The 14,234-nt window shown below is 40.5% G+C and overlaps 2 protein-coding genes across 3 annotated transcripts; both read left to right on the forward strand.

Annotated features, from left to right (window-relative positions):
• Positions 1 to 919: 919 nt before the first annotated feature.
• On the forward strand, positions 920 to 6,497 carry spdl1 (spindle apparatus coiled-coil protein 1). The gene is made up of 12 exons (XM_053324510.1): positions 920 to 1,079; positions 2,223 to 2,417; positions 2,529 to 2,678; positions 2,997 to 3,095; positions 3,334 to 3,444; positions 3,529 to 3,669; positions 4,342 to 4,448; positions 4,604 to 4,724; positions 4,864 to 4,930; positions 5,016 to 5,210; positions 5,295 to 5,370; positions 6,212 to 6,497. Exons 1-12 carry the CDS (start codon positions 957 to 959, stop codon positions 6,357 to 6,359), a joined length of 1,533 nt encoding a protein of 510 aa, XP_053180485.1. The 5' UTR covers positions 920 to 956; the 3' UTR covers positions 6,360 to 6,497.
• Positions 6,498 to 7,881: 1,384 nt separating this feature from the next.
• On the forward strand, positions 7,882 to 13,379 carry sil1 (SIL1 nucleotide exchange factor). 2 transcript variants are annotated; one of them, XM_053324502.1, is made up of 12 exons: positions 7,882 to 7,987; positions 8,559 to 8,671; positions 9,174 to 9,327; positions 9,415 to 9,524; positions 9,663 to 9,761; positions 10,058 to 10,144; positions 10,353 to 10,448; positions 10,589 to 10,710; positions 11,522 to 11,618; positions 11,743 to 11,907; positions 11,993 to 12,157; positions 12,916 to 13,379. In XM_053324502.1, exons 1-12 carry the CDS (start codon positions 7,897 to 7,899, stop codon positions 13,114 to 13,116), a joined length of 1,500 nt encoding a protein of 499 aa, XP_053180477.1. In that variant the 5' UTR covers positions 7,882 to 7,896; the 3' UTR covers positions 13,117 to 13,379. The 2 variants fall into 2 exon arrangements, with proteins under 2 accessions (XP_053180477.1, XP_053180476.1); XM_053324501.1 differs by having other exon boundaries at positions 9,415 to 9,520; positions 9,656 to 9,761.
• The last annotated feature ends 855 nt before the right edge of the window (positions 13,380 to 14,234 follow it).

Here is a 14,234-nt window from a genome sequence, read left to right on the forward strand (position 1 = left end):
TACACGTTTGAGGTACTTTGACTTTACTGTAGTATTTATACTTCCACTCCACTACATTTAAGAGGGACATACTTTAATTACATCATTCATAATACTTATATGTACCTTTACTGCAATACTTTAACAACATCACTCATAATACTTGTGTACTTTTACTTGTATTGGAGTAATATTATATTGTTTTATCAGTACTTTTTACTTAAGAAAATGATCTGAATACTTCTTCCTCCACTGTCCATAAATTCCACATTCTGTAAAGCTGTTAGTGTGTGTTGGCAGAGCATAACATTAAATGGCTCATAGTCTTCAGTCTTATAGCTGGTAATTTACCTGTAGTGTAAAAGCTGGAGAGTTTGGAAGAATTACTTTTCAAATTAAATTATTTTGGCAATTGTGAACTATTAGATAAAGTAATTAAACAGTTAACGTGGTGGAAGTATAAACCTGAACTTACAGATGTCTCTCCCTCCTTGTCCCTCCAGATGTGTGAGACTGCAGCACAAGATGAGATCCAGCGGCTGAGGAACCAGCTGAAGGAGAGAGAGGAGCAGGTCCATCAAGCTGCTCAGGCTGGCTTAGATCTACTCAACCAGCAGATGGAACTGCAGAACAGGCTGGAGGAACAGAGGGTGGAGATGACCAACGTAATGGAGGTAAGACCCAAATCACACACACACACACACACACACACACCAGTGCTATCTTGCCATGCAGATAGTTTCAGGCTTTAGATATATATCTACATCTTAAATATCAGCAGTTTTTTTTATAATGAAGTCTGCAGATTGTCCAGACATGGTTTCAAACTAGTACACCTGTGTGTGTGCGTGTGCGTGTGCGTGTGCGTGTGCGTGTGCGTGTGCGTGTGCGTGTGCGTGTGTGTGTGTGTGTGTGTGTTTCAGGCTCTGGAGCAGGATAAGTACTCCCTGCAGAAGGAGGTGACGCTGAAGAGTCGGATGCTGGAGTCGCTGCAGTCAGACTACGACTGTGTGAAGAACCAGCAGAGACAGCAGCTTCAAGAAGAACAGGAACATCTGGAGAGGAGCCACAGCATGGCAGTCAATGATCTCAACAACAAGGTACATATGACCTACATCATCCATTTAACATAGAAATGATAACCTAAAACTGCTGCACCAATCAACACTTCTACATTAAAGGGACTATATGCAAAATACAGCTTTATTAGCTTTCAGGAATTTTATTTTTGCTATGTAAACAACTAGTGGTGTATTGACATCTGGAGTAGAGAGTCACGTGACACGCCCTCTGTTTTGGAAGCCGTGCCGGTGTAGTGCCGAAAAGAGACTGCTTGCAGAAAAACGACTGCCCCCGACGGGAGCGCGCATCAGTTCAGAGGAAGTGAGCGTGGGTCTACTCGTAGATATAATAAATGGGTCAGCTGGCAGGCGCAGCACCGAGAGAAATGTTTTTTTACTGTGCAATAGAAATGTCCCGTGGCCCAAGTGAAGAGGCTACGGAAAAAGAATGGCGCAGATAAAAAAAGTAACCTGATGTTTCCATAATGTAGGCTAGTTGTCTGTCAATCTGTCGCAGCAACTTCTCTTTGGGTTAACAGTTGATGAGGGTAGATGCTTTACCTTGCCACGTTTATTGTTGTTGTTGTTATCGTTGTTGCTGTGATTTTACACCGCTTTGATCTATGAATAAAGTTATATTTCAATACTTCAGTTTCAACGATTTTATGAAGATTAGGAAATAAATGCAGAAAAGAATGTAGAAAGTTTTAAGGTCATATTAGATAGCAATCATATAACACATAATGAGAAATCAGTAAGTGCTATCAGAGGTGGGTAATAACCAATTCCATTTACTTCAGTAACTTTTTGGATAACTTGTACTTTTAAGAGTATAATTATGAATTCAATAATGCAGTATAGAACTGTAACTGTAACGGATTGCCTTTACATTCTGCATAACATTCTTTGGGGGCAGGGCTTATCCTGTGTCATTATGGTTGGGGACAGAGTTATTTACCTTTTAATTCTTCTACAGTCTCCACTCAGGACTACACAGTGAGGAATGGAGGACACTACTAGCTTAAACAATGTGACATGAATAGCCTCTTAGCTGCTAATGTGAAGTGTGAAATGATCAAGGCCTCATCAAGCTGTAGTCTTCTCTCTCACCACCATCAGTATGTTGTAGAACTATAACATGGCAGTTAATTACACAGCAGTTGTGTTTTTGTCACAATTCAGATCTTGAGGCTGCAGTCTTCTCTGGAGGAGTCCCAGCTGAGCGAGAAGCAGCTGAAACACAAGCTGGAGGTTCAGGCGGAGACGCTGAACAACAAGACAGAGGAGCTGCGAGCTCTGAACGAACACACCCAGAGCTCCATGACGTCTGAGATGATGGAGGTGCAGATGAAGATCATGGAGCTGGAGAGCATTAAGGTGAGGCGCAGCTTTCATCAAAGAGCCAAACTGGATCTCTGCTCATTCCAAATGGACTGATATTTTTGAGTGAGAGAGCTGAACAGTTTTTTTGTTTTTTGATTGAACCAGGTGGAGCTGGAACAGACGCTGCAGGAGTCACAGTATAGAGAGCAGCAGCTGGAACTGACCAATACCAGCCTACAGCGTCACCTCGAGCGAATCACAGAAGAGAAAGAGGAGAGGGAGAAAGAAGCTGTTTCCTGGTTCAATTCATTAGAGGTATGTACACACACACACACACACACACACTGAGAAGGTGAGGAGTGGTAGTTAAAATGTCTCTTTTCACCTTCTGCATTTCAAAAGTGGCCTTAAAATCTTACTGTTATAACAAAATACACAATAATGATAGTGATAATAACAATTAGGATTTTCTCATTGATCATTCTCTGAGTCACAACCAATTATAAGTTTTATTCTGACAGTTTTAGGATAATTAAAGTGTATGTGTGTATGTCCACACAATAAAAAGTCTTCAGATGTTTAAAACTATTTGCATCTGTACGTTTACATCTCTGCCTCTCTGTCGTGTCACAGAAATCTCGTGAGGCGAACCGGGACCTCCAGATCCAGCTGGACCAGGTTCTGCAGCAGGCCCAGGATCCAAACAGCAAAGGCAACTCCCTGTTCGCTGAGGTAAGAACACCAAACTGAGTTATTCACCATTCAGAAACCCAACAGCAAGAGAAGCTGTTAGAGCTTGTTAGATGAACTGATCTACTTCGCTGAGGTAAACAATCTCCAGAAAACACAATAACTGTGTGTGTGTGTGTGTGTGTGTGTGTGTGTGTGTGTGTGTGTGTGTGTGTGTGTGTGTGTGTGTGTGTGTGTGTGTGTGTGTGTGTGTGTGTGTGTGTATCTTTTTGTATGACAGTTGGAGGATAAGCGTGCTGAGATGGAGAGACAGCTGATCAGTATGAAGGTCCAGTATCAGTCGCTGCAGAAACAACACGCCTTCACTAAACAGCAGCTGCAGCGCATGAAGGTATGTGTGTGTGCGCTGTAAGAAATAACAATGTAAAGATTCACATGATGAGCTGTGGGTTAAACTGACACGTGTGTTGCTCAGGTCCAGATAGCCACTCTGATGCAGCTCCAGGGATCCAGGGCTGACCCTGCTCAGCTGGAGAGACTGCAGTCCATGCTGTCAGAGAAGAACGGAGAGATCCAACACCTAATGAACAAAGTGCAGAGACTGGAGAAGGTGGAGGTGAGACAAAGAGATGCAAACAAGACAAACTGATCAGAGTGGAAAAAAGTTGGTCTTGAATAGTTTAAACAGTTTTGAAGCTGAGGCAGGTATAGATAGATGGATAGAAAGAAAGAAAGAAAGAAAGAAAAATTAAATAAGGATAAGGATACTAAAATGTGTTTTTAAAACACCCGACCTAATAAAGTGTAAGAAAAAATAAAAATCGTTGTATTGGTTAAAGTGCAAATTGAGGATAGAGCTTTTGAGGAGCTTAGGAACTAAACCTTTTAACTAGAGGAACCAGCAGTATAGATGTTACACTCAACACTATTCATGATTCAGTAGGATTTCAGTACAGCAGTAAAAGAAAAAAAATAGAATTGAAGAAAATGTTTTGGTCTTTTATTTTGAAAATTGTAAACATTCAACGATGACTCAATGATCGTGACACTGTGTAGCTGCTGCAGTTTGAAAGGTTATATATGTTGTTTATATGTTTTTATATTTTTGGACTGCAGATTGCAAAACAAACATGTAACAAACAGACAGTATCATCTCTTCTGCTGCCCATACATTTCCAAGATTTATGAACTTTGTACAATTTAGGAAGAACTTCGTTAAATCTTATAAAGAGAAGGAAAAAGAGGTTGTGATAGAATGCAAATTGTGTGTGTGTGTGTGTGTGTGTAGATGACGTTGAAGTCTCAGCCAGCTAATCCTGCTCCAGCAGAGGGCAGCGAGGGCCAAGATGAAACCTACTACACTGACCTGCTCCAAATGAAGCTCAACAACACTGTGTGAGTTTAAACTGCTTCATCAGGAAAACCTCATTTGAGCAAGTCGTCTGTTTATCTGCTATACATACATGTGTTCCATAGCAGAGATGTATATCTATGCATAGGGACCTTGCTTCACTGAAACCCTGTGTGTGTGTGTGTTTGTGTGTTTTCAGTAAGGATGCAGAGCGTATGGGAGACGAGCTCTCCCTGCAGAGGATGAAGTCTCTGTCAGAGAGTCAGAGAGCTCTGGAGCTGGAGAGGAAACTGTTCACGTCTGAACGGCTGCTCAAACAGGTGACAGGCTGCTCTGACTGCCATCATTGTCCTCCTTTTTAATACTGAAATGCTCTTTTAAACAGGAAGGAGGATACATGTTTCTATGTGTACTCCTAACTGTAATACTGTAAATTCCTCTTCCTGCATCTTGCTTCAGGCTCAGAGCGATAAGATCAAACTGCAGCTACGAGTAGAGGAGCTACAACATAAATATGAACCCAAAGGTAAGCGGAATAATACTAAACCCTCACTCTGAACTGTATGAACATGTGATAACTGGATGAACATCATCAACATTTTTGTTTCTAGAGGCCAAAAAGAATCTCATCCAGAGGAGAAGGAAAGAGAAGCTTCCTGTGGACATCGTACCCTCCTCTGAGACAACCACAACTGACAACAAGGGCGAGCAGGTTGTTGCCGTGGAGATGGACGTCACAGATACTAAGACTTTAGATGCTGAGGTTAACACTTGTCCTACAGCTGAGCCAGTGATCTCCGTGCAAGGTGTGTGTGTTGGAACTTTGTGTGATGAAACAGGAGCAATGTGGTGGCACCATACTAAAAAACTCCTTTCATTCTGTGTTGTAGATTCAAAGTCTGAGCCCAGGCCTGCAAAGTGTGTGAAGATCAGTGGAGATGAACCCATTGTGATTCCCAATCCGAGGTGTGTGTGTGTGTGTGTGTGTGTGTGTGTGTGTGTGTGTGTGTGTGTGTGTGTGTGTGTGTGTGTGTGTGTGAAAATCAAACACATTACCTTAAAAACCCCCCACCTTTTATTCCTCTATGTCCTTGTTCAGTGTCAGAGTGGAGTGTTCAGCACTGTCCTCTCTATACTGACTGTGTAGGAATTCATGAAGACTCTTATACTGAGATTTTATTTAAAAAATGATTAGGGTTAGGTTTATTGAAATATTCATGACATTGCTTTCCTCAGTGTAAATGAAATGCCAGTCACATATAAATTAATCTTTTATTAATAATCAACAAAAATATAATATAACATTTTATACAAAAAAAACTAAAAGATGTGAAATAAGATAAATGGACATTCAACTGAACAAGTGAAAAATCCATGTTTATTTTGACACACACACACACACACACACACACCATCCTACTGCCAGATATACTGACTAGAACACCAAATGTGGATTCATCCGCCACTGAAAATAGTCCCCCAACAAATGCACTTTTCCTCTTGTTTGACTAAGGTTTGCATTAAAACTAACTTAAAACTTCAATAGGAACCAATGGGCTTCAGACTAAGAGTCAAAGATAAGGAAGAGAAGTCAGATAACATTGAGTGATGCATTGTCGTTCTTTTTCATGGAAATATCCGCCTTCATATAATAGATACAGCCTCACTGGATATTCCTCTATTGTTAAATGCATCAACATATTAAGGCTATTGCTGGAATTTCCTTGACAGAAAACCAAAGGAACTAAACTAATTGTATGTGTGTGTGTGTGTGTGTGTGTGTGTGTGTGTGTGTGTGTGTCCTCAGCTCTCCTGGTGCTGGCTGTAATGAGAAGGAGTTGGAGGAGAACCAGCAGCAGAACAGAAGAGAGGAGAGAAGAAGAAAACCGAGAACAGTAGAGATGATCCACGTTAGCTCTAATAACAGTATGGAGAACCAGTGTGCTCAGCAGTAAGTCAGCTGCTGGAAGTGCTGTACGTGTGTCTATGCTGCTATAACTTCACATGTTCTTTAAAAATAGTCTATGTCTGTATAACCTGAATATTTCTACTTTTACAAATGACTTGTACTTTTTTCTGCTGATTCAGTTTTTCCCACATTAGAGAATATTTAATCTTAATAAAAATATGTTGCCGCTGCTGTGAAAAGAATCTGTTGCGACAAGTCATTTTACATTGTTTTATGTTCTTATTTTTTTAATGCCTTTCTCTTGAGATCATGAGTTATCACAAGAGAATGAGCTTTGTTATCTCCATATAATGCATGTCATTCCTCCCCGCGTTGTCCATTATGTTTATTCTAATTGATATGATTAAAGCATCTAAATTGTTAGTGATGTAAAGTGAACCATCACAACAGCCAATGGACTACACTGTGCAGTGATTTCTTAAGGTTAGTTCAGACAGCAGCAGATGTTGAATTGCAATATGCACAGATGAGCAGCTTTTATTGAGCTGTGGCAGAGACACACAGTATGAACACAGATCTGATGAATAAAAGATTCACTAACTTTATTGTGTTTCCACTGGATGGAACAGAGGATGATGCTTTGTTTGACTGACTGATACAGAGTCTGAGGACCGTGATCTTGGTGAGACTTACAGCACAGTGACAGCTCTGATGAAGAGTTTTTGGGACTATAGTAAGCACACAGATACACACTGTTAAATATGTAATGTAACAGTGTTCTTTTTAAAAGGTTTAATTGAAAGTCAGAGTCAAAGCTGGTCAGAGTTAATCTACCGGTCCAGTTCAGTTAAATCATTACCAGGTCATTAACCATTAACCTGACACACTTTCAGGTGTAATATGTGTGTTTTAATTGTGTTTCAAATACAAGTAAATTGAGAAAGTTTTGGAGTTTAAACATATGTGTTTATAAATGAATATCTAGTGGTACATTCAAATAAACTAGTATTTAATAGAAAAGTGTTTTTCCCAGCATGACACCCCCCAAAATAGATGTCAAAATAATGTCTTATACACCTTATGGTAGGTTTGATGCTGGAGGAGGATTTCCCTCAACCACAACCCCAAAATTGTTTGTATTAATTGTTTATAACTAAACTCTTAGCATTAATAAATTACAATTTTACTATTCATTAAGCTATTAATAGAACTTATAAACCTGTTAGAAATGGTGCTTTATCAGGAATTGGTGCTGAAATTGCAGCTCTGAGGAAAATAAATGCATAATGATAATTATAATAATATTTTCACTATTTCAGAAACCTAAATAATTGTTATGTTTCATAATGCAGTATTATATTATTCCATGTTGTACAGACTAATCAATGATTAGTAATCGTATTGATTATGTGTGGCTGCATACAGCAGATAAAATAGACTATTATGAGTTGGTCTATTCCTGCTCCTACCACTTGGTGGCAGCACCTTTGTTGTTCACAAACCTCCACACAGTTACAGAGAAGAAGCCGCAGAGACGTGGACCAATAAGACTGCAGTAGAAAGTGACAGAAGCCTTGAGATGTATGCGGGAACTGTTTGTGTGTTTGTGTGAAGATAGGAGAGATAAACAACACTTGTTTCTCTGCTTTTCACCTCATACCTTCATTGAAGCAGGTGAGTAGGAGCCGCCGGCGGTTATTATTAGCTGAGTAACGTTAGCATCCCGGCTAAAGCTAAACTGTCAGTTAATAGTGTTAACAGTCGTGTGGTCACCGTCGTTAGCCAGTACGTTCATGTTTGCTTGTGGATATTTATTTATTTATTTGATTTGTTTGTTTGTTTTTTTTCAATTTATTGATGTATTTTTGTTTGTGGATATTCAGGCTGCTGTCAGTGACACACATGGAAAGATGCGCCACGCCAAACTCCATTCAAAATGTGGACCATTTACGAATCCGTTGTTACAATGACTTACATGGTGTTCTCATGGATAACTGTTTTAAAGTATATTAACGGGAGTCACCTCGAAGACATGCAGTAAAAAAGTACCAAAAAGATACTACAGACAAGGTTTTATTCTCATTTGATAGCTTTGACTTTAAAACACAAAGCAATATTAAAACATGAGATTTGTGAACGGAGTTTGGTCTGGTGACACACACTGTAATATACATCCATCAGGCAGACTGAGGTCAGATCCAGCTTTTATCAGCCGGTCAGTAACACAGATGTATGTGTGTTTCAGTCGTCATGAGGCTGCTCTCCAGTAGTGAAAGAGGAGCTTCATCCAGCTGCTTAACTCTGGCTTTTCTCATGCTGCTGCTTTGCTGTCACATAACCAGCACTCTCAGCCAAAAGGTGAGTTCTATAGTACTATAGTCAGTGTTGTATGATGGATTTGATGACAGACAACCCCCCCTACCATGTGTCATTTAATATTTCAGCACTTTTGGGGGTGGGACAGAGCACACAACCAGGTGATATGTTCAGCCTCTGTGTAGTTAAACTTTAATATGAATGAGAAAACAGCCACATGGTGCAACTGCAACTGCAACTTGGTTTAGCTCCCTTTGTGGTGAGAAGTTACAAAGCTGGTGAAAAAACATTTCTTATGTTTCACCTTCTTTGTACAATAATGTAACCATCTTAATTAAAGAAGGGTGTATATGGCAGGCATGTTAATGAGATATCAAACACTAAAAAAGAATAATAACATTATTTACTGATCTAAGACAAAACAATTCCATGCCTCTAAAACTAATCTACAAGCACACATAATAAATACAGTCTTATTAAAAGCAAATTACGCTATTCTGTGTTAAAATCAAACCTTCCAGCAGTGATTTTTTTTGTCTGGCAGTCTGAATCTGCTCTAACTGTGGTGGAGAACATGGAAGGAGGAGAAGGAGCAAGTAGCGATGATGATGGTGATGAGGTGACGATTGATGAAGATGAAGAGGAAGGAGATTTAGAAGTGGTGCAACCTACTGAGGAGTGGCAAACACTTAAACCAGGTAATGTGTGTAGTGAGGATGTAATGATACTCTGTTGTAGTCAAACATCTGCTTATCGTGTGTGTGTGTGTGTGTGTGTGTGTGCAGGCCAGGCAGTGCCAGCAGGTTCTCATGTGAGGCTGAATCTGCAGACAGGTCAGAGGGAGGTGAGACTGGGAGAGGAACAGCTTAAATACTGGACACAGGAGCACAGGTGTGTATTAATATTTAGATCATTGTTACATTCATTATGATCTATAGATTACATCATTGCCAACACACACATACAAGGTAACAAGAAGAAGCTAAGATGAGTATTATATATTGAAGTAAAGTATGTGTTTTCCAGGGAGGAGAAGGAGATCACGTCTTCCTTCAGTCCTGATGAGCTGAAAAAAGCCATGAAGAAGATCAAGGAGGACCTGAAACCTGCAAGCAGAGACACAGAGCAGCAGGTGTTAATGTAGAACACACATTAATCTAAAATGTAGAAATCCATTTTCTGAAGAGTTTGAAGTAAGAGCTGAGGTACACACAGAACTCAGCATCTTCCTGAGAACATTAAAGTGCTCATCATTAATGTTCTGCTTGTAAAAAAACAAAACACATCAAAATGCTCAGGAACAAAGGAACAATAGTTTTTACCATTTTTCACAACCTTTAAATTTAATGATATTCTCAAACAGATCTTTACAGATGTTTATGATCTGTGTGTGTGTGTGTGTGTGTGTGTGTGTGTGTGTGTGTGTAGGACTCTGTGTCATCTCAGTTTCGTCCTCTGGAGGAGTTAAAGAGAGACATGGCTCAGCTGGACCTGCTGGTAGAGACGGATGTTCAGGTACATCACTCTGAGTTTAATATGGGAGAATAATAATAATGGACCATTATTAGAATATTTAGTTTTTACTGTACTTTTATTGTTTCATGCAGGACTTGAACTTATACTGTATTATTTTTACATTGCAGTCTTCTTTCTTATTGAACATGATGTATAAAGTATATGTAGTTATTAGCTCAGCTGTATAAAGTGTATTGTGATGTTATAGATTATGAGGCGTCTGCTGGATCAGTTCAACAGCAGCAACTCAACAGTGCAGCAGAGGCTGAGCATCCTGCTGGAGCTGGAGTATCTGGTGCATCAGGTAACAACACACACACACTCTGAGGATGGAAGCTGAAAGATTCATACTGAGAGTCAGGATTCTAACTCTGCGTGTGTGTGTGTGTGTGTGTGTGTGTGTGTGTGTGTGTGTGTGTGTGTGTGTGTGTGTGTGTGTGTTAGGTGGATAACGCTCAGACCCTGTGCTCGATGGGGGGTCTAAAATTAATTCTTGAAGGTCTGAACAGCACTGACTTCAGATTACAGGAGAGCTCTGCCCTCGTCCTGGGCTCTGCTCTGTCCAGGTACTAACTGCACAGCCAACATCCATCACTACTCTGTGTTCTATATAAAAACACACTTCTCTTACACTGTGTAGCTGTGTAGTATTAACACACTAGTCCTCCGTGTACGCACATATATTCCACACAGGAAGTGCTATTCAATTAAGTCATGATGATGTCATCACGGACTGTGGAAAATGGTTATCAACATTTTTCACCATTTTCTGGAGCAAACAGCCAATTGAGAAAATAATCAGATGAATCAGTAATGAAAAATAATCATTAGTTGCAGCCCTAGTGTGAGGCCTGCATCATTTAAACAGATCAACAGAGAAAATCCTACAAAAGCTCAAATTTAGATCAAATGTTTTTGATAAATGGAAAATCAAATCAAACGAAACAAACCGATAATCAACAGAAAATAATCAACAGATGAATTAATAATGATGATTAATACTAATCATTAGTTGCAGCACTTAAATGAAGCCATCATGATTTAAACAGAAAAAAAATGTAAAAAAAACCATACATTTCTGTAAATAGAAAATCCAAAACAAAGTATGACTCAGCAGAAATGGAACCTCCACTTTACATTCAAACTATATTCTCCTTAATGAAACTATTACTTATCTGACACATGAATATTTCATGTTATATCTATTTATCAATCATTTCAAGATATGTGTTCCTTTCTTGAAAGTTTTAGCATAACTCCAGTTCCTACAGAACTTTAATGACTGGAACTGGGACGCAGCTGAAAGTATGAAGCAGCAGTTTAGAGCAGCAGATAAAGCAGTGGTGGTACACATGTGTAATTGTGGCTGTCCTGCAGTAACCCGGTGGTCCAGGTGAAGGCAGTGGAGAGCGGCGCCCTTCAGACTCTGTTAACCGTCCTGGCCACATCACAAGCACACAGCGTCAAAAAGAAGGTGCCTGCATGTAACACAGACACACCTATTCATTTTAAAACATGCACACAGTGTGTCAGTTGTGATGTTTTGTGTGTGTGTGTGTGTGTGTGTGTGTGTGTGTGTGTGACCGTCCTCCTCTCAGGTTCTGTTCGCAGTGGCATCCCTCTTGCGTCACTTCCCCTTTGCGCAGCATCACTTCCTGTCACACGGCGGGCTGCAGGTGCTGTCTGAACTGTTCAGAGCAGACGGGAGAGGAGCGCTGCGTACACGCATCGTCACCATGTTATACGACATGATCAGCGAGAAGGTGACACAGACACTAACTGTTAACATCTCTGACTTTAAAGCTCTCCCCTCTCCGTGCTGATTGTGGTCTCCTTCCGGTCCACCAGGAGCTGATCTCTCAGGCGGGTCTGGACCCGGCCCTGGACGCCTCCCACGAGGAGCGAGTACGTCAGTATTCCAAAGTGTCCCTGCAGGGGGAGCTGCTGGAGGAGGGCTGGTGCAGTCTGGTGCCACAGCTGCTGGAGTCCTCTGATCATGACTGCAGAGAGAAGGTTTTATATAAGGGTTCAATTCTACTAGTTCTATAAACCTCATCAAATAGTTAAACAGTACAATACAAGATTTCTGGGTTTGGTGGATGCTGGGAGAAACTAACTGTAAAGTCTAGTAGAGGATGAACTAGAACGTCCCCAAGTCAAGGAAGGGAGGGAGGGAGGAAAGAAGGAAAGGAGGGAGGAAAGAAGGAGAGGAAGGAAGGGAGGAAGGAAAGGAATGAAGGAAGGACAGAGGAAAGAAGGAAGGTGGGCGAGAGGGAGGGAGAAGGGAGAAAGGAAAAGAGGAAGGGAGGAAGGAAAGAATGATATAAGGAGGGAGGGAGGAAAGGAATGAAGGAAGGACGGAGGAAAGAAGGAAAGAAGGTAGGAGAGGGAGGGAGGGAGAAAGGGAGGCAAGAAGGACAGAGGAAAGAAGGAGGGAGGGAGGAAGGAAGGACAGAAGGAAGGAAGGAAGGAAGGAAGAAAGCGGATGGAGGAAGGAAGGAAGAACGATAACAGACTCACATCAGTTGGTGTGCGATGAGAAAAGTAACAACAGGCTGCATCTGTAATTACTAATAAAGATGAGTTAAGATAAGGAAATACAAACAAATAATGGTAGTATCACCATGGCAATAAAAATGGGAAAAGGAAGAGAACCATGGTGAGAATGGTTAGTAACCCTTACATTAACTAACACATCCTTTTTAAAAGATCCAGGCTGGATAAACATGTGAGTGTATGATGTGAACTTGCTGCTCTGGTCCTCTCTGCAGGCTTTGCGAGCTCTGTTGGCGATGGCTCCTGTGTGTTTGGAGCAGTACCGCTCAGACCGCTCCCTGCTGGGCTCTCTGGTCTCTCTGAGAGACCAGTACCAGGACATGGTCCAATCAGAGATGATTCTAGGAGAGGAGAACGGCTACTTCGCAGAGATTGTTGATCTGATAGATGCACTGAAGGTGAAAATGACTGTCTGATCTATCAGAGTGACATTTACTCTGGCCAATCAGTGCAGAGAGGAGGCTACAGACTGGTATCTACACTGTGGTGAGGAGTCAGCCAACCACAGAACTCACTCCTCTGTGTCCCACTGCTCCTGTTCCAGTCAACTAAAGGACTGAATGTTGGGCTGACCCTGCTGCTCACTATAAACTCTACCAACTTTTCACTGGTGGCCTTTGGGAGAATTTAAAGGACTATTTTTATTTTGTGTTGATAATTTAAAAAAATAAATTATTTAAAATGATGGCGTCCGATTCTATACGTTTCAACACTTGTTTATGTTCAGGAATCTCTTGTAGCTTTAATATGAAATGAGTTATGTATTGTGAAGCTAGTGACAGGCATTGGTTGATCTATGTAGTCATCTGAAGGAGAAACATGTTTGCAATCAGGCCTGAGTGTGAGATACTGTGTGATACTGATACTTCCCATAGTCTGCATACAGTAGGTTTCATGTAATCCAACACACACACACACATACAGGTAAGGATAAAGAGGAAGTACAGACATATTGCCATGTCATAATAAAGTGTAATTAATAACATTAATGATGAGTATATTTTAATCTGGTGTTTCAGCCTGTCAGGAAGAAACCATTTTTAAACACATGTATATTCTACATAAATTGCTGTCATTTCCAATTAGTCACATGTGAGGCTGAAAATTCCTCCTCATCACTTTTGACACGAGTTGCATCATTTCAATTTGCCCTGAAACATTTAGACTAATAAATACTTTCCAGTGTTGAAAAGAGAGGACAGCAGAGAACAAAAACTGAATGTGTAATGAATAAATCATATTTTTGTAGATGTAGACTTATAATAACATGTAATATGTGATATAACAATATATGTTATTGTTTTACACTTTTAATTCATTAATTGGTATAACAGAATCCCGAACAGAATGCAGATTCATGCACAACCATGCTCTTATTGTGAAAAGTCAAACCGGCAGCATAATAGGCAAATGCAGCTAACGGAAGTAAGTGTGTTAAAAAGAGCGTTTGTCCCACCCGCATTCTGCAAGGACCCCACTCTACCTCTGATTGGCTGTGACCCATATATTCTATCACTAACTCAATCGTAAGTAA

This window comes from Scomber japonicus, chromosome 8 (genome assembly GCF_027409825.1).
Source record: "Scomber japonicus isolate fScoJap1 chromosome 8, fScoJap1.pri, whole genome shotgun sequence".
Lineage (NCBI taxonomy): Eukaryota > Metazoa > Chordata > Actinopteri > Scombriformes > Scombridae > Scomber > Scomber japonicus.

Excerpts from the sequence above, each read along its gene's own strand:
- sil1 (XM_053324501.1), top strand. The coding sequence starts at position 7,897 with ATGCGGGAACTGTTTGTGTGTTTGTGTGAAGATAGGAGAGATAAACAA. Across the intron at positions 11,619-11,742 it reads CACACAGCGTCAAAAAGAAG|GTTCTGTTCGCAGTGGCATC; the intron begins GTGCCTGCATGT and ends TCCTCCTCTCAG. Across the intron at positions 12,158-12,915 it reads ATCATGACTGCAGAGAGAAG|GCTTTGCGAGCTCTGTTGGC; the intron begins GTTTTATATAAG and ends TCCTCTCTGCAG.
- spdl1 (XM_053324510.1), top strand. The coding sequence starts at position 957 with ATGCTGGAGTCGCTGCAGTCAGACTACGACTGTGTGAAGAACCAGCAG. Across the intron at positions 3,445-3,528 it reads AGCAGCTGCAGCGCATGAAG|GTCCAGATAGCCACTCTGAT; the intron begins GTATGTGTGTGT and ends TGTGTTGCTCAG. Across the intron at positions 5,211-5,294 it reads GCCAGTGATCTCCGTGCAAG|ATTCAAAGTCTGAGCCCAGG; the intron begins GTGTGTGTGTTG and ends TCTGTGTTGTAG.